This window comes from Heptranchias perlo, chromosome 31 (genome assembly GCF_035084215.1).
Source record: "Heptranchias perlo isolate sHepPer1 chromosome 31, sHepPer1.hap1, whole genome shotgun sequence".
NCBI lineage: Eukaryota > Metazoa > Chordata > Chondrichthyes > Hexanchiformes > Hexanchidae > Heptranchias > Heptranchias perlo.
In genome coordinates this window covers 398,626-421,625 of record NC_090355.1, presented here as the reverse complement: position 1 = coordinate 421,625, position 23,000 = coordinate 398,626, and the positions used below count along the sequence as shown (strand labels likewise).

The window sequence follows — 23,000 nt, the reverse complement described above, 5'->3', positions numbered from 1 at the left end:
GGGGGGGTTGGATTTGCCCGCGGTGAGGGGGGGGGGGGTTGGATTTGCCCCGCGGTGAGGGGGGGTTGGATTTACCCCGCGGTGAGGGGGGGGGTTGGATTTGCCCGCGGTGAGGTGGGGGGGGTTGGATTTGCCCGCGGTGAGGGGGGGGGGGTTGGATTTTGCCCCGCGGTGAGGGGGGGGGTTGGATTTGCCCGCGGTGAGGTGGGGGGGTTGGATTTACCCCGCGGTGAGGGGGGGGGTTGGATTTGCCCGCGGTGAGGGGGGGGGGGGTTGGATTTACCCCGCGGTGAGGGGGGGGGTTGGATTTACCCCGCGGTGAGGGGGGGGGGTTGGATTTACCCCGCGGTGAGGGGGGGGGTTGGATTTGCCCCGCGGTGAGGGGGGGGGGGGTTGGATTTACCCCCGCGGTGAGGGGGGGGGTTGGATTTACCCCGCGGTGAGGGGGGGGGGTTGGATTTACCCCGCGTGTGAGGGGGGGGGGGTTGGATTTGCCCCGCGGTGAGGGGGGGGTTGGATTTGCCCGCGGTGAGGGGGGGGGGTTGGATTTACCCCGCGGTGAGGGGGGGGGTTGGATTTGCCCGCGGTGAGGGGGGGGGGGGTTGGATTTACCCCGCGGTGAGGGGGGGGTTGGATTTACCCGCGGTGAGGGGGGGTGTTGGATTTACCCCGCGGTGAGGGGGGGGGGGTTGGATTTACCCCGCGGTGAGGGGGGGGGGGGGTTGGATTTACCCTGTGAGTGGGTTTACAATGGAATGCCAATGATGGGACGGCTCGTTCTACCTTGTGCTCCAAGGGGCTGATGAGGTGAGACCTGAAAGCCTGTCTCAGGCCCCTTGTACTGAGCTGGGCGTGGACGGGACGGGCGGGGACGGGACGGGCGGGGACGGGACGGTCGGGGACGGGACGGTCGGGGACGGGACGGGCAGGGACGGGACGGGCGGGGACGGGACGGTCGGGGACGGGACGGGCAGGGACGGGACGGGCGGGGACGGGACGGGCGGGGCGGGGACCGACATACAAGGATCGTTGAACAGAAATAGTTGGTGTTGAATCGAATGATATAATATTGAGCTAGAGTTAAAACACACTTCAGAAAGACATTTTTTTAAATTTCAAAAATATACTTTATTCATAAAATTTGCAAAGGTACATACAGCACATTCCAAATGTCACAATTCAAACAATACAATACAGGTCGTACAGCATGAATACAGTCCGTGACACTCGTAGGATGGCTCACTCCACTTGCAGTACAGATTACACTCACAATTCATTCATTTAAGATTCTTTTTGTTAAACGTTGCGCCCGAGGGGGTTTTACAGTCCATGACACTCTATGGTGCCTCTTTGCACTTAAAATCAGCCCAGTCTTTGGTACAGATTACATTTACATTACATTGGACATTTTGCTTATGCATCCAGCCCGAGGGGGTTTGTCTCGGGTTCCAGCCCCTCAGTGTACGATGGCGGGGGGGCCCTAAACCATGGCCTTTGTCTCTGGTTCCAGCCCCTCAGTGTACGATGGCGGGAGGGCCCTAAACCATGGCCTTTGTCTCTGGTTCCAGCCCCTCTGTGTACGATGGCGGGAGGGCCCTAAACCATGGCCTTTCCCCAGGGAGCCTTTGCGATGGTCGCACCAAGCTTTCAGATGTAGCAGCCAGGCTTTTAGCCGAGCGGGGGGTGGGGGAGAGGGCAGGAAGGGGTGGGGGGAGGGAGGGGAAGGTTGGGGGGAGTGTCAATCGTTGAATGGATTCCAGTGTAGACCTTTCATTCCCAATGAAGATTGGAAGAGATAAGACATCAAACACTGCACAGCAAAGGGTAAGACCTTATAGCAGCTGTATCAAGAGCATACACACAGGGAGGTAGTGATCACATATGGTGCCCACATTTGCCACACGGGAACTCATGGGGAATTTATGAGGCTCGCATAAGCAGTCGAGAGAACACGCTTGTGATCCCCTGATGAAGAATCTTTTGCATGTGAGTTATAAAAAAGTATTAACCAGATATTTTCAGTACTTCCTAGTCCTTGAATGTGTATTAGAGATAAAGGATATATGACAATATCCCATAATATCCCACATAGCGGCAGTGGGGATATGCGTCGATATCCTGTAATATCCCACATAGGGGCAGTGGGGATATGCGTCGATATCCTGTAATATCCCACATAGGGGCAGCGGGGATATGCGATGATATCCTGTAATATCCCACATAGGGGCAGTGGGGATATGCGACGATATCCTGTAATATCCCACATAGGGGCAGTGGGGATATGCGACGATATCCTGTAATATCCCACATAGGGGCAGTGGGGATATGCGACGATATCCTGTAATATCCCACATAGGGGCAGTGGGGATATGCGATGATATCCTGTAATATCCCACATAGGGGCAGTGGGGATATGCGATGATATCCTGTAATATCCCACATAGGGGCAGTGGGGATATGCGATGATATCCTGTAATATCCCACATAGGGGCAGTGGGGATATGCGACGATATCCTGTAATATCCCACATAGGGGCAGTGGGGATATGCGATGATATCCTGTAATATCCCACATAGGGGCAGTGGGGATATGCGACGATATCCTGTAATATCCCACATAGGGGCAGTGGGGATATACGTCGATATCCTGTAATATCCCACATAGGGGCAGTGGGGATATGTGTCGATATCCTGTAATATCCCACATAGGGGCAGTGGGGATATGCGACGATATCCTGTAATATCCCACATAGGGGCAGCGGGGATATGCGTCGATATCCTGTAATATCCCACACAGGGGCAGCGGGGATATGCGTCGATATCCTGTAATATCCCACACAGGGGCAGTGGGGATATGCGTCGATATCCTGTAATATCCCACACAGGGGCAGCGGGGATATGCGTCGATATCCTGTAATATCCCACACAGGGGCAGTGGGGATATACGACGATATCCTGTAATATCCCACACAGGGGCAGTGGGGATATGCGATGATATCCTGTAATATCCCACATAGGGGCAGTGGGGATATGCGTCGATATCCTGTAATATCCCACACAGGGGCAGTGGGGATATACGACGATATCCTGTAATATCCCACACAGGGGCAGTGGGGATATGCGATGATATCCTGTAATATCCCACATAGGGGCAGTGGGGATATGCGTCGATATCCTGTAATATCCCACACAGGGGCAGTGGGGATATACGACGATATCCTGTAATATCCCACACAGGGGCAGTGGGGATATGTGTCGATATCCTGTAATATCCCACATAGGGGCAGTGGGGATATGCGACGATATCCTGTAATATCCCACACAGGGGCAGTGGGGATATGCGATGATATCCTGTAATATCCCACATAGGGGCAGTGGGGATATGCGTCGATATCCTGTAATATCCCACACAGGGGCAGTGGGGATATACGACGATATCCTGTAATATCCCACACAGGGGCAGTGGGGATATGTGTCGATATCCTGTAATATCCCACATAGGGGCAGTGGGGATATGCGACGATATCCTGTAATATCCCACACAGGGGCATTGGGGATAAATGACGATATCCTGTAATATCCCACACAGGGGCAGTGGGGATATACGACGATATCCTATCAGTTCAGCGGGGAGGCCCGATCCCTTGGCAGCTCCCTGTTACCGGGCTGGCTCCCTGTCAGTGCCTTGGCCCGACTCACTGCCTACTCTTCCCTCCCTCAGCTACCGGTGCCTCCTGCAGATGATGACACAGGTGGCCTCAGGCATGAAGTACCTCTCCTCACTCAACTTCGTGCACCGGGACCTGGCGACCCGCAACTGCCTGGTGGGGAACCGCTGCACCATCAAGATAGCCGACTTCGGCATGAGCCGCAACCTGTACACCGGCGACTACTACCGGATCCAGGGCCGTGCCGTGCTGCCCATCCGCTGGATGGCCTGGGAGAGCATTCTACTGGTGAGTGCCGTGACTTTCACCGGCCGCAAGGCCGCATCCCACCATTTGCTGTGAATTTATAACAACAACTTGAACTTACATAGCACATTTAACGGAGTAAAATGTCCCAAGACACTTCAGATAAAACTTGACACTGAGCCAGACAAGGAGATATTAGGACAGGTGACCAAAAGCTTGGTCAGAGATAGGTTTTAAGGAGCGTCTTCAAGGAGGAGAGAGAGGCGGAGAGGTTTAGGGAGGGAATTCCAGATCTTAGGGCCGAGGCAGCTGAAGGCACGGCCGCCAATGGTGGAGTGAAGGAAGCGGGGGGGATGGACAAGAGGCCAGAATCGGAGGAACGCAGAGATCTCGGAGGGTTGTAGGGCTGGAGGAGGTCACAGAGATAGTGAGGGGGCGAGGCCATGGAGGGATTTGAACACAAGGATGAGAATTTTAAATTCGTGGTATTGCTGGACCAGGAGCCAATGTAGGTCAGTGTGCCCAGGGGTGATGGGTGAACGGGACTTGGTGCGAGTTAGGATACGGGCAGCAGAGTTTTGGATGAGCTGCAGTTTATGGAGGGGAGAAGAAGGGAGGCCGGCCAGCGCATGGATGAGGGTTTCAGCAGTGTGTGTGGTGAAGAGGTTTGCCGGGGGGGGGGGTCTTGGATGCTGGTGAGACCAAGGTTGAGCCCATTTTGTGTCGTTTGCAGGGGAAGTTCACCACAGCCAGCGATGTCTGGGCCTTTGGAGTGACTCTGTGGGAGATGTTCTCGTTCTGCAAGGAGCAGCCGTACTCTCAGCAGTCCGACGAGCAGGTCATCGAGAACACGGGAGAATTCTTCCGGAATCAGGGACGGCAGGTAAATAAAACCGAGATGTGGCCCTCATTCAGGTGCAGAGAGTGGACCCCAGGATCTGGTCCCCTTTGTACTTGGTTGTATCTGCAAAAAGAAAGACTTGCATTTCTATAGTGCTTTTCACAACCTCAGGACATCCCAGAGCTTTACGGCCTTTTGAAGTGTGGTCATTGTTGTAATGTAGGAAACGGGGCAGCTAATTTCCACACAGCAAGATCCCACAAACAGCAATGAGATGTTATGACCAGATAATCTGATTTTTAGTGGTATTGGTTGAGTGATAAACATTGGCCAGGATACCAGGGAGAACTCCCCTGCTCTTCTTCGAAATAGTGGCATGGGATCTTTTATGTCCATATGGGAGGGCAGACGGGGCCTCGGTTTAACGTCTCACCTGAAGGACGGCACCTCCAACAGTGCAGCACTGCCTCAGCACTGCACTGGAGCGTCAGCCTAGACTTTGTTCTCAAGTCCCTGGAGTGGGTGCGACTAGTTTAGAGCGAATGGTCACTTATGTCATTGTACCGAGAGTCGGGGGGTAAGGGATCCTGGGGCGGGCTGTGTATTGTGAGACTGGGGTAAGGGATCCTGGGGCGGGCCGTGTATTGTGAGACGGGGGTGAGGGATCCTGGGGCGGGCCGTGTATTGAGAGACGGGGGTGAGGGATCCTGGGGTGGGCTGTGTATTGAGAGACGGGGGTGAGGGATCCTGGGGCGGGCCGTGTATTGAGAGTCGGGGGGTGAGGGATCCTGGGCGGGCCGTGTATTGAGAGTCGGGGGTGAGGGATCCTGGGTGGGCTGTGTATTGAGAGACGGGGGTGAGGGATCCTGGGCGGGCCGTGTATTGAGAGTCGGGGGGGTGAGGGATCCTGGGCGGGCCGTGTATTGAGAGACGGGGGTGAGGGATCCTGGGGCGGGCCGTGTATTGAGAGACGGGGGTGAGGGATCCTGGGGCGGGCCGTGTATTGTGAGACGGGGGTGAGGGATCCTGGGGTGGGCTGTGTATTGAGAGACGGGGGTGAGGGATCCTGGGGTGGGCTGTGTATTGAGAGACGGGGGTGAGGGATCCTGGGCGGGCCGTGTATTGTGAGACGGGGGTGAGGGATCCTGGGGTGGGCTGTGTATTGAGAGACGGGGGTGAGGGATCCTGGGGCGGGCCGTGTATTGAGAGTCGGGGGGTGAGGGATCCTGGGCGGGCCGTGTATTGAGAGTCGGGGGTGAGGGATCCTGGGTGGGCTGTGTATTGAGAGACGGGGGTGAGGGATCCTGGGCGGGCCGTGTATTGAGAGTCGGGGGGGTGAGGGATCCTGGGCGGGCCGTGTATTGAGAGACGGGGGTGAGGGATCCTGGGGCGGGCCGTGTATTGAGAGACGGGGGTGAGGGATCCTGGGGCGGGCCGTGTATTGAGAGACGGGGGTGAGGGATCCTGGGGCGGGCCGTATATTGTGAGACGGGGGTGAGGGATCCTGGGGCGGGCCGTGTATTGAGAGACGGGGGTGAGGGATCCTGGGCGGGCCGTGTATTGTGAGACGGGGGTGAGGGATCCTGGGGTGGGCTGTGTATTGAGAGACGGGGGTGAGGGATCCTGGGGTGGGCTGTGTATTGAGAGACGGGGGTGAGGGATCCTGGGGTGGGCTGTGTATTGAGAGACGGGGGTGAGGGATCCTGGGCGGGCCGTGTATTGTGAGACGGGGGTGAGGGATCCTGGGGTGGGCTGTGTATTGAGAGACGGGGGTGAGGGATCCTGGGGTGGGCTGTGTATTGAGAGACGGGGGTGAGGGATCCTGGGGTGGGCTGTGTATTGAGAGACGGGGGTGAGGGATCCTGGGGTGGGCCGTGTATTGTGAGACGGGGGTGAGGGATCCTGGGGTGGGCTGTGTATTGAGAGACGGGGGGTGAGGGATCCTGGGGTGGGCCGGGTACCTCTTCTGGTTCTGATGCCTCTTCCTCTCTCTCTAGAACTACCTGTCACAGCCAGCTGTGTGTCCGAAACAGATCTTTGATTTAATGGTCAGCTGCTGGAGCCGCGATATCAAGGACCGGCCGGGCTTCGAGCAGATTCACCACTTCCTCCAGCAGCAGTTGGTCAATGCGGCCTAATGTTCCCACATTGGGATGGACCTTCGTCGTCTTGCTGATGTGATGGTTGCTGCCGTCATGCCGTGCTTCAGATCGCCGGCCAACCACTTGGCCTCTTCGCCTCACTGCCGTCCCTGGTGCAGGAATGGCCCGCAATGGCTGCTCACTCTCTGTGCGTGGTGACGTCACTTCCTCCTCCTCCCCCCCATCGGGCAGGTGACGTCACTTCCTCCTCCCCCCCCCCATCGGGCAGGTGACGTCACTTCCTCCTCCCCCCCCCATCGGGCAGGTGACGTCACTTCCTCCTCCCCCCCCCCCCCATCGGGCAGGTGACGTCACTTCCTCCTCCCCCCCCCCCCCCCATCGGGCCGGTGACGTCACTTCCTCCTCCCCCCCCCCCCCCATCGGGCAGGTGACGTCACTTCCTCCTCCCTCCCCACCCCCCAAATCAGGCAGGCGACATCACTTCCTCCTCCCCCCTCCCCCCCCCCCTCCCCCCCCTCCTCCCCCCCCTCCCATCAGGCGGGCGACGTCACTTCCTCCCCCCCCATCGGGCAGGTGACGTCACCCCCCCCCGGTTGGGCAGGCAACGTCACTTCCTCCTCCCCCCGGTGACGTCACTTCCTCCCCCCATCGGGCAGGCGACGTCACTTCCTCCCCCCGTAGGCGACGTCACTTCCTCCTCCCCACCCCCCCAGGGCGACATCACTTCCCCCCCCCCCCGGGTGATGTCACTTCCTCCCCCCTCGGGTGACGTCACCTCCTCCCTCCCCCCCCCCCCCCATACTTCGGCCTGGCGATGAGGTCATGTTTGTGGAGACGCCCCCAGGGACCAGGCCGCGGGGACGGTGTTGCTGCGGGAGCCAGTTTGCAAACGCCTGTGCAATGAGGAGACGTCCAATGTCCTGAGAGCGCAGGAGAGGCTGAGGTTGGAACAGCCTGAAGTAGGCCGAGACTTTGAATTCCCAGAGATGTGCACAAGGCCAAAGCTTGAATACACAAGACCACTTTCCTCGATCGTTCCCTGTGGCCATTACAAGCACTGCCTCTTTTGGCGTTGCTTCCTCACACTGGAGTTACTGAACGGAGTTGAACACTAACGGCTGGGCAGAGAAGCCCCTGTGGGGGTTGAGACTTGGCTCTGGCCGCGACCTGTACGTAGGAATGTAGACACTACCCCGGTAACTATCAAGATCTCCGTCAGCCTAAAGGAGAGTGTTGATGTGCCGTGGTCACTGTTTTTATGTTGGAACAGTTTGTACTTTAAATGCGACGGACTGCTGTGCAATGAATAGTGAGACCAGTTGACCAGGACCCGAGACTTGCCTCTGGACAGACAATCCCCCCGACAGACCAACACTTTGAGAACCATTTGATGCATATTGCATCTGCACTGATGCCACACTCCATCACCGCCGGTGGTTTAAGGTGAGGGGTTATCACAGGCCCTGCACACACCGGGAATGCTCCTGTAGGTGGAGGCCCATGAGGGAGCTGCACAGATAGATTTATTATTGGGGGGAGGGGGAGCTCTCCATTTCACCGAGTCCCATTCACCAAAGAGCCTCCGAGGGCTCCGTACACAGGTGGGGGCATAGAGTTCGAGAGTGGGTCTGGTGGGAGCAATACTGGGGTAGGGAGGGGGCTTAGTGTTCAGTACTGGGGGCCGAGAGGCTTGGGGTGGTGTAATGGGGAGATACATAGGCTGTACCCACAGTGTGAGGCATTGAGGAGGGGGGAGGGCTGCTGGTACTGGGTGAGCTCAATAGTGTGGGATGGGTGGAGGCATTGGGGGCAGAGAGTGAGGTGTGCGGGGGGAGTTTGGGGTTCAGTGCGGGGGGAGTTTGGGGTTCAGTGCGGGGGGAGTTTGGGGTTCAGTGCGGGGGGAGTTTGGGGTTCAGTGCGGGGGGAGGAGTTTGGGGTTCAGTGCGGGGGGAGTTTGGGGTTCAGTGCGGGGGGAGTTTGGGGTTCAGTGCGGGGAGGAGTTTGGGGTTCAGTGCGGGGGGAGTTTGGGGTTCAGTGCGGGGGGAGGAGTTTGGGGTTCAGTGCGGGGGGAGTTTGGGGTTCAGTGCGGGGGGAGGAGTTTGGGGTTCAGTGCGGGGGGAGTTTGGGGTTCAGTGCGGGGGGAGTTTGGGGTTCAGTGCGGGGGGAGGAGTTTGGGGTTCAGTGCGGGGGGAGTTTGGGGTTCAGTGCGGGGGGGGGGGGAGTTTGGGGTTCAGTGCGGGGGGGGGGGAGTTTGGGGTTCAGTGCGGGGGGGAGTTTGGGGTTCAGTGCGGGGGGAGTTTGGGGTTCAGTGCGGGGAGGAGTTTGGGGTTCAGTGCGGGGGGAGGAGTTTGGGGTTCAGTGCGGGGGGAGGAGTTTGGGGTTCAGTGCGGGGGGAGGAGTTTGGGGTTCAGTGCGGGGGGAGTTTGGGGTTCAGTGCGGGGGGAGTTTGGGGTTCAGTGTGGGGGGAGGAGTTTGGGGTTCAGTGCGGGGGGGGAGTTTGGGGTTCAGTGCGGGGGGAGGAGTTTGGGGTTCAGTGCGGGGGGAGTTTGGGGTTCAGTGCGGGGGGAGTTTGGGGTTCAGTGCGGGGGGAGTTTGGGGTTCAGTGCGGGGGGAGGAGTTTGGGGTTCAGTGCGGGGGGAGGAGTTTGGGGTTCAGTGCGGGGGGAGTTTGGGGTTCAGTGCGGGGGGAGTTTGGGGTTCAGTGCGGGGGGAGTTTGGGGTTCAGTGCGGGGGGAGGAGTTTGGGGTTCAGTGCGGGGGGGGGAGTTTGGGGTTCAGTGCGGGGGGAGTTTGGGGTTCAGTGCGGGGGGAGTTTGGGGTTCAGTGCGGGGGGAGTTTGGGGTTCAGTGCGGGGGGAGGAGTTTGGGGTTCAGTGCCGGGGGGGGGGGGCAGGCTGGAGCTCGGAGTGTGGTTTCGGGGGTTGCAATGAGGTACTGGGGAGAGGTAACAGAATACTGGACAAGGGTGAGCAATGGGGGGGGGCGGGGCTGGAATGAAGAATGTTTGTTTATTGCCTGTGAGAAATAAGCTCACTTTTTGGTTGAAATTAATTTTAATCCTTTCTGAATTTTAACCCTTTCTGAATTTCTCTCAGTAACGGGCCTATTTTAACTCTCCTCTCTCTGGTGTGGGGTTTCGACCCTCCCAGGTCTCAGTGAAACGACCAGCGAGCGAGGGCCCACAGAGTCTCTGAACAACCCAGTGACTCTGGCTCCAACTCCTGCAGTTTGAACTGTGGATTGCAGATTTGTACAGTAATATATCGGGATTGGTGGGGACTATTCCTACAGAACTCTCTCTGCCTCTGATCTCTTAATAAATCCAATAAAAATGAGTTTTCTTTGAACCCGTGCGCACAGTGACTGTTCCCCACTCAGGAGGACGTGAGGAGGGTATGTGGAGACTCGGGTTGCCAGCCCTCCAGGATCGTCCTGGAGTCCCCCGGGAGTAAAGACTAATCTCCAGGGCACTGCAGCGAGCAATGTCAGGAGAAAAATCATAGGGGTAATAAAAAAAAATAGTGCTTTGTTTTTCTTTGGCCACTTTTGTTCACTCGTTATAAAAATATTGGATGTGGGAAAAGCGTCTGTTTACCCTTCAGACAAGAATCATCGGGCAATGGAGAGCCTGTTCCAATTGGCCATGGGAAGGTGGGGCAACGCGAGGATGGACATGGCAGGCGACCAATGGTGGGAGAGTGGGGGGCAGGGCACTGTGAGGATGGATGTCAGGTGACCAATGGTGGGAGTGGGGGAGGGGCACCGTGAGGATGGATGTCAGGTGACCAATGGTGGGAGTGGGGGAGGGGCACCGTGAGGATGGGCGTGTCAGGTGACCAATGGTGGGAGTGGGGGAGGGGCACCGTGAGGATGGGCGTGTCAGGTGACCAATGGTGGGAGTGGGGGTGGGGCACTGTGAGGATGGGCATGTCGGTTGACCAATGGTGAGTGGGGACGGGGCACTGTGAGGATGGGCATGTCGGTTGACCAATGGTGAGTGGGGACGGGGCACTGTGAGGATGGGCATGTCGGTTGACCAATGGTGAGTGGGGACGGGGCACTGTGAGGATGGGCATGTCGGTTGACCAATGGTGAGTGGGGACGGGGCACTGTGAGGATGGGCATGTCGATTAACCAATGGTGGGGGAGGGGCACTGTGAGGATGGGCATGTCGATTAACCAATGGTGGGGGAGGGGCACTGTGAGGATGGATGTGTCGGGAATAATGGTGGGAGAGTGGGGGAGGGGCACTGTGAGGATGGACGTGTTGGGACCAATGGTGGGAGAGTGGGGGAGGGGCACTGTGAGGATGGACGTGTCGGGACCAATGGTGGGAGAGTGGGGGAGGGGCACTGTGAGGATGGACGTGTCGGGACCAATGGTGGGAGAGTGGGGGAGGGGCACTGTGAGGATGGATATGTCGGGACCAATGGTGGGAGAGTGGGGGAGGGGCACTGTGAGGATGGATATGTCGGGACCAATGGTGGGAGAGTGGGGGAGGGGCACTGTGAGGATGGATGTGTCGGGACCAATGGTGGGAGAGTGGGGGAGGGGCACTGTGAGGATGGATATGTCGGGACCAATGGTGGGAGAGTGGGGGAGGGGCACTGTGAGGATGGATATGTCGGGACCAATGGTGGGAGAGTGGGGGAGGGGCACTGTGAGGATGGATATGTCGGGACCAATGGTGGGAGAGTGGGGGAGGGGCACTGTGAGGATGGATATGTCGGGACCAATGGTGGGGGAGGGGCACTGTGAGGATGGATGTGTCGGGACCAATGGTGGGAGAGTGGGGGAGGGGCACTGTGAGGATGGATGTGTCGGGACCAATGGTGGGAGAGTGGGGGAGGGGCACTGTGAGGATGGATGTGTCGGGACCAATGGTGGGAGAGTGGGGGAGGGGCACTGTGAGGATGGATGTGTCGGGACCAATGGTGGGGGAGGGGCACTGTGAGGATGGATGTGTCGGGACCAATGGTGGGAGAGTGGGGGAGGGGCACTGTGAGGATGGATGTGTCGGGACCAATGGTGGGAGAGTGGGGGAGGGGCACTGTGAGGATGGATGTGTCGGGACCAATGGTGGGAGAGTGGGGGAGGGGCACTGTGAGGATGGATGTGTCGGGACCAATGGTGGGAGAGTGGGGGAGGGGCACTGTGAGGATGGATGTGTCGGGACCAATGGTGGGAGAGTGGGGGAGGGGCACTGTGAGGATGGATGTGTCGGGACCAATGGTGGGAGAGTGGGGGAGGGGCACTGTGAGGATGGATGTGTCGGGACCAATGGTGGGAGAGTGGGGGAGGGGCACTGTGAGGATGGATGTGTCGGGACCAATGGTGGGAGAGTGGGGGAGGGGCACTGTGAGGATGGATGTGTCGGGACCAATGGTGGGAGAGTGGGGGAGGGGCACTGTGAGGATGGATGTGTCGGGACCAATGGTGGGAGAGTGGGGGAGGGGCACTGTGAGGATGGACGTGTCGGGACCAATGGTGGGAGAGTGGGGACAATGCAGTTGGAGGCAGGAGGCCAGGTGATGACACCTGGAATACGTCCAACCAGAGTTTGGGGCCCGGCTGCCTGTAATACTAAGCACATGAAGCACCGGCCAGGCTGAGGTCAGTGATCTCCTCCATGCTCAGTGCTACGCCTGCATGCGACTCTCACCACAGGCCAGAGGGGATCCTGAGATGGGGTGAGGGGGGAGCTGGCTGGGGAGGTGGGTATGACAGGCAATCTACATGTACCCTCTGTGAGGGCCTGATACCCCCTGAGCTGCGGTCAGAGGTGAAAGGGCAAATAGGCATAGAATCAACAAATCTTACAGCACAGAAGGAGGCCATTCTTCCCATCGTGCCTGTGCCTGCTCTTTGAAAGAGCTATCCAATTAGTCTCACTCCCCTGCTCTTTCCCCATAGCCCTGCAAGTTTTTCCTTTTCAAATATTTACCCAATTCCCTTTTGAAAGTTACTGTTGAAATTTACAGATGCTATTTAAAATGCAAACTGTATTTCTCATTACCCTATGTCTCCTCCTCTTCCCCAAGCCCAGACCAGCCTCCCCTCCTCTTCCCCAGGCCCAGACCAGCCTCCCCTCCTCTTCCCCAGGCCCAGACCAGCCTCCCCTCCTCTTCCCCAGGCCCAGACCAGCCTCCCCTCCTCTTCCCCCAGGCCCAGACCAGCCTCCCCTCCTCTTCCCCCAGGCCCAGACCAGCCTCCCCTCCTCTTCCCCAGGCCCAGACCAGCCTCCCCTCCTCTTCCCCCAGGCCCAGACCAGCCTCCCCTCCTCTTCCCCAGGCCCAGACCAGCCTCCCCTCCTCTTCCCCCAGGCCCAGACCAGCCTCCCCTCCTCTTCCCCCAGGCCCAGACCAGCCTCCCCTCCTCTTCCCCCAGGCCCAGACCAGCCTCCCCTCCTCTTCCCCAAGCCCAGACCAGCCTCCCCTCCTCTTCCCCAGGCCCAGACCAGCCTCCCCTCCTCTTCCCCAAGCCCAGACCAGCCTCCCCTCCTCTTCCCCAAGCCCAGACCAGCCTCCCCTCCTCTTCCCCAAGCCCAGACCAGCCTCCCCTCCTCTTCCCCCAGGCCCAGACCAGCCTCCCCTCCTCTTCCCCAGGCCCAGACCAGCCTCCCCTCCTCTTCCCCAAGCCCAGACCAGCCTCCCCTCCTCTTCCCCAAGCCCAGACCAGCCTCCCCTCCTCTTCCCCCAGGCCCAGACCAGCCTCCCCTCCTCTTCCCCCAGGCCCAGACCAGCCTCCCCTCCTCTTCCCCCAGGCCCAGACCAGCCTCCCCTCCTCTTCCCCAGGCCCAGACCAGCCTCCCCTCCTCTTCCCCCAGGCCCAGACCAGCCTCCCCTCCTCTTCCCCCAGGCCCAGACCAGCCTCCCCTCCTCTTCCCCCAGGCCCAGACCAGCCTCCCCTCCTCTTCCCCCAGGCCCAGACCAGCCTCCCCTCCTCTTCCCCAGGCCCAGACCAGCCTCCCCTCCTCTTCCCCCAGGCCCAGACCAGGCTTCACTGCTTTTCCTAACCTGGACCAACCTCTGCTGCTCTCCATATCCTTTTGCTAACCGCAACCTATCGATCTCAGTCTTGAAAGCTCCAATTGTCCCCCATCATCCACAGCCTTTTTGGGGGAGAGAGTTCCAGATCTCCACTCCCCTTTGTGTGAAGAAGTGCTTCCTGACATCACCCCTGAACAGTCTAGCTCTAATTTTAAGGTTATGCCCACTTGTTCTGGACTCCCCCCACCAGAGGGAAGAGTTTCTCTCTATTTATCCTATCAACTCCTTTAATCATTTTAAATACCTTGATTGGATCACCCCATAATCTTCTATATTCAAGGGAATACGAGCATAGACTATGCAACCTGGCCTCATAATTTAACGCTTTAACCCCCACTATTATTCTGACGAATCTGTGCTGTACCCCCTCCAAGGCCAAAGGCCGATATATCCTCCCTGAGGAGTGCTGCCCAGAACTGACTACAGTACCAGGACCGTACAACTGAAGCATAAATTTCCTTCATATTCACCCCTTGAGATAAAAGACAACATTCCATTAGCCTTTTTGATTACTTCTTGACCTGTTAGCTTTTAGTGATTTCTGTACATGGACCCCCAAATCCCTTTGTTTCTCCACAGCTCCGACTCTCTCCCGATGAAGGACAAGTTCCGATTTGTTTTTCTTGGATCCAGAGTGGATGACCTCACACTTCCCCACGTTGAACTCCATCTGCTGTAGTTTTTCCCTTTGTACCTTCCTGCTCCCATCTCCACAACTTACTGTCCCTCCCAACTTAGTGTCATCAGCAAACTTGGATAAACAACTCTCTTTTTCCATCCAAGTAATTGATAAAGACAGTGAGAAGCTGAGGCCCCAGTACAGATCCCTGAGGAACACCACTTGCCACATACTGATAATCAGAGAACGTTCCCTTTATTCCCCCCTCTCCATCTCCCAACCAAACACCAACCATGTAAATTGATTTCAGTGTCAACCTTCCTAATATTTAAGGCTACCCCCTCAATCTTCTATATTCAAGGGAATACAAACCTAGTCTATGCAACCTGGCCTCATAATTTAACCCTTTTAGCCCTGGTATCATTCTGGTGCATCTGCTGCACACCCCCTAAGGCCAATATATCCTTCCTGAGGCACGGTGCCCAGAACTGACCACAGTACATCAGATGGGGTCTAACCAAGACTCTGTGCAACTGAGGAATCTGTGGTGCCATTTCAGTCCCAACCTCCCCCTTCTCCGACAGTGGTAGGTGGCTGGCCGATGATTTGTGGCAGGAGCTTTGCGGGGGGGGGGGGTTTAGGAGGTTCCTCCTCGCCTTTGGTTGTGGGCTGTTTCCCCTTTGGGAAAATTGTGGAGGGTGTGAAGTGGCTGTGTGTGGGCCAACGTACAGGATGAGCCCGGGTATCAGGGCTTTCCATAACATGAGTGGCAACAAAATGTCTGTCATGTGAGTCTGCCACTGCTTACTTAATCGTTCAGCTGTGCACTGGGGAAGATTGCAGCAGAAGGAAAGGAGTGTGGAGGGCATTGTGGTGGGTTCTGCACGTAGCTGGTTGGTTGCAGATGGTCTTCGAGCCACTGAGGGCGAGGTGGACAACAACTGGGTAATGGGCTTACTACGTTGCACTGTTACTAGATATGAGAGCGTCCTGTTACCTTGGCTGACCTGGACAGGTCAGTGAATTTCTTCTGGCACACGATAGTCATGTGAAGGTTTGCTGGAAGTGGCACTCACTGTCAAGGTCACATGAATATCACGAAGATCAAAGCCTTCATTTTCAGGCTGAACTAGACTGTCCAAACTCTTAACATCCTGTTATACTGTTATTCAGAGCATCAAAACCCACACCATGTCCATCACCCACACCATGCAATTCAACCTCTGTAATATCATCTCCTACCTCGCCTCTCCATCCCTCCTCACCCCCTCCACCTCTACCTCACCCCCTCCTCACCTTCTCTTCACCCTCTCCATCCCTCCTCACCCCCTCCACCTCTACCTCAACCCTCCTCATCCCTTCCAGCCCCACCTCACCCCCTCCAGCCCGACCTCACCTCCTCCACCTCTACCTCACCTCCTCCTCACCCTTCCACCCCTACCTCACCACCTCCTCACTCCCTCCGCCCTACCTCACCACCTCCTCACTCCCTCCGCCCTACCTCACCACCTCCTCACTCCCTCCGCCCTACCTCACCACCTCCTCACTCCCTCCGCCCTACCTCACCACCTCCTCACTCCCTCCGACCGACCTCACCACCTCCTCACTCCCTCCGCCCTACCTCACCACCTCCTCACTCCCTCCGTCCTACCTCACCACCTCCTCACTCCCTCCGCCCTACCTCACCACCTCCTCACTCCCTCAGCCCTACCTCACCACCTCCTCACTCCCTCAGCCCTACCTCACTCCCTCAGCCCTACCTCACCACCTCCTCACTCCCTCAGCCCTACGTCACCACCTCCTCACTCCCTCAGCCCTACCTCACCACCTCCTTACTCCCTCAGCCCCACCTCACTCCCTCAGCCCTACCTCACCACCTCCTCACTCCCTCAGCCCTACCTCACCACCTCCTCACTCCCTCAGCCCTACCTCACCACCTCCTCACTCCCTCAGCCCGACCTCACCACCTCCTCACTCCCTCAGCCCTACCTCACCACCTCCTCACTCCCTCAGCCCTACCTCACTCCCTCAGCCCTACCTCACCACCTCCTCACTCCCTCAGCCCTACCTCACCACCTCCTCACTCCCTCAGCCCGACCTCACCACCTCCTCACTCCCTCAGCCCGACCTCACCACCTCCTCACTCCCTCAGCCCGACCTCACCACCTCCTCACTCCCTCAGCCCTACCTCACCACCTCCTCACTCCCTCAGCCCTACCTCACCACCTCCTCACTCCCTCAGCCCTACCTCACCACCTCCTCACTCCCTCAGCCCTACCTCACCACCTCCTCACTGCCTCAGCCCTACCTCACCACCTCCTCACTGCCTCAGCCCTACCTCACCACCTCCTCACTCCCTCAGCCCTACCTCACCACCTCCTCACTCCCTCAGCCCTACCTCACCACCTCCTCACTCCCTCAGCCCTACCTCACCACCTCCTCACTCCCTCAGCCCTACCTCACCACCTCCTCACTCCCTCAGCCCTACCTCACCACCTCCTCACTGCCTCAGCCCTACCTCACCACCTCCTCACTGCCTCAGCCCTACCTCACCACCTCCTCACTCCCTCAGCCCTACCTCACCACCTCCTCACTCCCTCAGCCCTACCTCACCACCTCCTCACTCCCTCAGCCCTACCTCACCACCTCCTCACTCCCTCAGCCCTACCTCACTTCAACCCCTCTTCACCCACTCCACCCCTAACTCATCTCCTCCTCACCCCTACCTTGACCCTCCACCCCACCTCACCACTAAACCTCTACCTCTACTGCACCCCTCCCACCTCTAGCCCAGCCCCTCGTCGCCCCCCCCGTCACGCGCCCCCCCCGTCGCGCCCCCCCCGTCACGCCCCCCCCCCCCCCCGTGGCGCGCCCCCCCGTGTCGCCCCCCCCCCCCGTCGCCCCCATCTCATCACACCCCTGCCCATACCTCAAGCCCTCCATCTACTTCCAACTTCACCCCTCCACCTATACCTCACCTCCACCTCCATCCCTACCTCGCCTCCCTCAATCTTAGTACCACTGAAATCTTTAGCCATGCTTCTAACCTTGCTGATGTCTGATCATTGTTGAGAATGCACCTGTCCATGTCCTGCCCCACACTGAGTCCCACTCGCCCACCACCTCACTCCTTGCTGACTTCCATTTACTCCCAGTTCTTCAGCACATTAAATTTAAAACCCTTTTGCCCAATCCTCAATTTCCACCATGGCCTAGCTCCATCCAATCTCTGCAACCAACCTGATATCGCCCTGGTTCTCTGACTCTGAGCTTTAGTGTAATCTCCCCCTCCCTCTGCTTCACCAATACGGGCAAAGCTTCCAGTCATCTTGACCCCACTCTGGAACTCCCTCCCCAAACCCCTCCCTCTCACTCTCTCTCTCTCTCTCTCTCACTTTGCAGATGTGTGTCAGCCGTGGCTCAGTGGTATCTCTCTCGCCTCTGAGTCAGAAGGTCGTGGGTTCAAGTCCCACTCCAGAGACTTGACCACAAAACCTACACCGATACCTTGGTGCAGTGCAGAGGGAGTGCTGCATTGTCGGAGGTGGCGTCTTTTGGATGAGACATTAAGCCAAGCCTGCCTTCTCAGGTGAATGTAAAAAATTCCATGGCACTATTCAAAAAAGAGCTGGACCAGTATTTATCCCTCAAAAAACATCACTAAAAACAGATTGTCTGACCATTTATCTCATTGTGAGCAAATTGGCTGCCGCATTTCCTACATTACACGTCAAAAAGCACTTCATTGGCTGTAAAGCCTTTTGGGACGTCCTGAGGTCGTGAAAGACGCTATATAAATGCAAGACTTTCTTTGATGTCATGCTGTGGTCTGCTCGAGAGGTGATACAAGGGTCACAGAGCTCTAGATAAGTCACTGTTAACAGTCTTACCCTGGCTTTCAGAGTCTACGGGACAAATCAGATGCAATCTCAGAGGACCATTCACGCAGCGAGGTGTTCTGATCTGGAATGCTCTGCCTGAAAGGGTGGTGGATGCAGATTCAATAATTTCTAAAGGGAGTTGGATAAATACTTGAAATGGAAAAATTTGCAGGACTTTGGAGAAAGAGCAGGGGAGTGGGACTAATTCGATAACTCAAAGAGACGACGCAAGCATGATGGGCTGAAAGGCCTCCTTCTGTGCTGTATGATTATAACAGAGTCAGTTATACACAGTTTAAGAGCAGGCTCTGGAATATAATGTGAAAAGTGTTAAATGTTGGTGTTCAGAGGGATTTGGGTGTCCTTGTACACAAAGCACAAAGTTAACCTGCAGGTACAGCAAGCAATTAGGAAGGCCTTTATTGCAAGGGGGTTGGAGTAGAAGAGTAAGGAAGTCTTGCTGCAATTGTACAGGACTCTGGTGAGACCACACCTGGAGTACTGCGTACAGTTTTGGTCTCCTCACCTAAGGAAGGATATACTTGCCTTAGAGGCGGTGCAGTGAAGGTTCACCAGATTGATTCCTGGGATGGGAGGGTTGTCCTGTGAGGAGAGATTGAATAGAATGGGCCTATACTCTCTGGAGTTTAGAAGAATGAGAGGTGATCTCATTGAAACATATAAAATTCTAAGAGGGCTTGACAGGGTAGATGCTGAGAGGTTGTTTCCCCTGGCTGGAGAGTCTAGAACTAGAGGGCATAGTCTCAGGATAAGGGGTCAGCCATTTAGGACTGAGATGAGGAGAAATTTCTTCACTCAGAGGGTTGTGAATCTTTGGAATTCTCTACCCCAGAGGGCTGTGGATGCTCAGTCATTGAATGTATTCAAAGCTGAGATGGATGATTTTTGGACTCTAGGGGAATCAAGGGATATGGGGATCGGGCGGGAAAGTGGAGTTGAGGTTGAAGATCAGCCATGATCTTATTGAATGGTGGAGCAGGCTCGAGGGGCCGGATGGCCTACTCCTGCTCCTATTTCTTATGTTCTTATGTGCCCAGGTGTAGTCATTCTGTGGTTTCAGCATTAACAGAAATATGCCTGCCTCTTTTTTTAATGGTTCAAGTCGGTTGTTTGTGCGAAAACATCTTGCAGTAAACCTCATTTTATATCAAGAGTTTCTAACTCCAAATAATTATTAGGTGAAGTAAAACAGGAAATGTTGGAAAACACTCAGCAGGTCAGGCAGCATCTGCGGAGAGAGAGAGAGACAGAGTTAACGTTTCAGGCCAATGACCTTTCACCAGAACTGGAAGTGGTTAAGAGATTTTTTTTAAAATTCGTTCATGGGATGTGGGCGTCGCTGGCGAGGCCGGCATTTATTGCCCATCCCCAATTGCTCTTGAGAAGGTGGTGGTGAGCCGCCTTCTTGAACCGCTGCAGTCCGTGTGGTGAAGGTTCTCCCACAGTGCTGTTAGGAAGGGAGTTCCAGGATTTTGACCCAGCGACGATGAAGGAACGGCGATATATTTCCAAGTCGAGATGGTGTGTGACTTGGAGGGGAACGTGCAGGTGGTGTTGTTCCCATGGGCCTGCTGCCCTTATCCTTCTAGGTGGTAGAGGTCACGGGTTTGGGAGGTGCTATCGAAGAAGCCTTGGCGAGTTGCTGCAGTGCATCCTGTGGATGGTACACACTGCAGCCACTGTGCGCCGGTGGTGAAGGGAGTGAATGTTTAGGGTGGTAGATGGGATGCCAATCAAGCGGGCTGCTTTGTCCTGGATGGTGTCGAGCTTCTTGAGTGTTGTTGGAGCTGCACTCATCCAGGCAAGTGAAGAGTATTTCATCACACTCCTGACTTGTGCCTTGTAGATGGTGGAAAGGCTTTGGGGAGTCACGAGGTGAGTCACTCGCCACAGAATACCCAGCCTCTGACCTGCTCTTGTAGCCACAGTATTTATAGGGCTGGTCCAGTTAAGTTTCTTGTCAATGGTGACCCCCAGGATGTTGATGGTGGGGAATTTGGCGATGGTAATGCTGTTGAATGTTAAGGGGAGGTGGTTAGATTCTCTCTTATTGGAGATGGTCATTGCCTGGCACTTGTCTGGCACGAATGTTACTTGCCACTTATGAGCCCAAGCCTGGATGTTATCAGGTCTTGCTGCAGGCGAGCTCGGACTGCTTCATTATATGAGGGGTTGCGAATGGAACTGAACACTGTGCAATCATCAGCGAACATCCCCATTTCTGACCTTATGATGGAGGGAAGGTCATTGATGAAGCAGCTGAAGATGGTTGGGCCTAGGACACTGCCCTGAGGAACTCCTGCAGCAATGTCCTGGGGCTGAGATGATTGGCCTCCAACAACCACTACCATCTTCCTTTGTGCTAGGTATGACTCCAGCCACTGGAGAGTTTTCCCCCTGATTCCCATTGACTTCAATTTTACTCGGGCTCCTTGGTGCCACACTCAGTCAAATGCTGCCTTGATGTCAAGTGCAGAGCCCAGCGATAAAGGAGGCATTTGCTTAAAATCTGTTCATCTCTTAACAACTTCCAGTTCTGGTGAAAGGTCATTGGCCTGAAACGTTATCTCTCTCTCTCTCTCTCTCTCTCTGCCCCCCCGCAGATGCTGCCTGACCTGCTGAGTGTTTTCCAGCATTTCCTGTTTTTAGTTCAGATTTGAAGTATTTTGCTTTGCTTTGAATTCCTTGGCGAGGCCTGATTGACAGGCTCAGTTTGGAATGTTTGGGCAGTTTCTTGGAGCCAATTTGAATTTGAGTCTGTTCTGATTCCGATGTGAATTCCACCCCTTCTATTGATGTCATATTAGTGACGGTTTTGTCTCGGTGATCTGTACGTCAGTGAATGCTCCTCTGAGATTGCACCTGATTTGTCCCGTGGACTCTGAAGGCCATTTTCTTGAAGGCCACGGTAAGTCCATTAACAGTGACTTATCTGGAGCTCTGTGACCGTCGGATCTGCTCTCAAGCAGACCACAGCAAAAAAAGAAAGAATTTGCATTTATATAGCGCCTTTCACAGCCCAAAGCATTTTACTGCCAATTAAGTGTCTTTCTGAAGTGCAGCAGCCAATTTGTGCACAGCAAGATCCCACAAACAGCAATGTGATAATGACCAGATAATCTGTTTTAGTGATGTTGGTTGCGGGATAAATATTGACCAGGACGCAGGGGAGAACTCTTCAAATAATGCCGTGGGATCTTTTACATCCCCCTGAGAGGGTAGATGGGGCCTCGGTTTGATGTTTCAACCGAAAGACGGCACCTCCGACAGTGCAGCACTCCCTCAGTACTGCACTGGGAGTGTCGGCCTAGATTATGAGCAATTTTTTTTAGCAATGAGGCGCAGTTCCATCCAGGACCCCTCCCCGAGCCGATATTGCTCATGATACGCCCACTAGGGTGGATTTGGACCTGCGGGCAGAGCAGAGCTGGCGGCCCCACCTGTCCCTGCAATGAAGAGGCCGGAGCCATTCTATGGCCCGGGCCTGACTTAAATAGAAGCGTCCAGCTTCAGGCATCAAATGGGCATCGCTGAATCAGTTGGCCGGAATCAGATGGGGGCGTTGGGCAGTCGCAGGGGAGTGGGGAGGGGGAGGAGGGAGGGGTAGGGGAGGGGAGGGGAGGGGAGAGGAAGTGATATGAGGGGAGATGGAGAAGTGGGAGTGGGGGAGTGGGACGGGAGCGAGGTAAATCCTACTTCCTCCTGGCTTTCCAAAATATAATTTATGTCTCACTTTTTAGGCCTCTTTGGCTCCGTTGCCAGTTCACTGAGCCGGCCCCTGACCAGTGAACCAGTCCTGTCCGAAAATGGTAACCAAGGTCTCATGTAAAGACAGAAAGAACTTGCATTTCTACAGTGCCTTTCAGGTCCCCAGGAAGTCCCAAAGTGCTTTACAGCAATGAAGTACTTTTGAAGTGCAGTCACTGTTGTAAGTCATAAGACCCCCGATTTGCATATTTAAAGGGGCCTATCGCCTGGAACAATGGGCATCGGCCGTAATGGGCGATAAGTTCACCGATTCCATTTGGCAGCATTCCAGTGACCTCCATCTCTGGAGGAGAAGTTGGGAGTCTCCTATTTGCCAGTGTTGCTAATGGGGCCAATCCATAAACCCCATATATGGAAGATGTCACCAGCACATCGGGGGATTTGTATTGGTGGACCACGGTGAGACTTTAAGAGAGTCTGCCACTCGGGACAAATGTTCTGTAGAAGGAGATACAGAATGTTTCACTCTAACAAATTGCATTTATATAGCGCCTTTAACGTAGTAAAACGTTCCAAGGTGCTTCACAGGAGCGGTATCAGACAAAATTTGACACTGAGCCAAAGGGGAAGATGTTACGATAGGTTGGTCAAAGATATAGGTTTTAAGGAGCGTCTTAAAGGAGGTGGAAAAGCAGAGAGGTTTAGGGAGGGATCTCCAGAGCTTAGGGCATAAGCAGCAGAAGGCACGGCCTCCAATGATGAAGTGAAGGAATCGGGATGTGCAAGAGGCCAGAATCGGAGGAGCGCAGAGATCTCGGAGGGTTGTAGGGCTGGAGGAGGCTATGAGATAGGGAGGGCCGAGGCTATGG

The 23,000-nt window shown here is 55.9% G+C and overlaps 1 protein-coding gene across 1 annotated transcript in view; it reads left to right on the top strand.

Moving 5' to 3' along the window:
- Positions 1-7,304, top strand: part of LOC137300317 (discoidin domain-containing receptor 2-like) — a 33,393-nt gene extending 26,089 nt beyond the window's left edge. Inside the window, 3 exon segments of the mRNA XM_067969403.1 lie at positions 3,721-3,955; positions 4,647-4,796; positions 6,752-7,304. Coding sequence (XP_067825504.1) covers positions 3,721-3,955; positions 4,647-4,796; positions 6,752-6,892 — 526 coding nt within the window. The 3' untranslated portion in view covers positions 6,893-7,304.
- Positions 7,305-23,000: the final 15,696 nt, after the last annotated feature.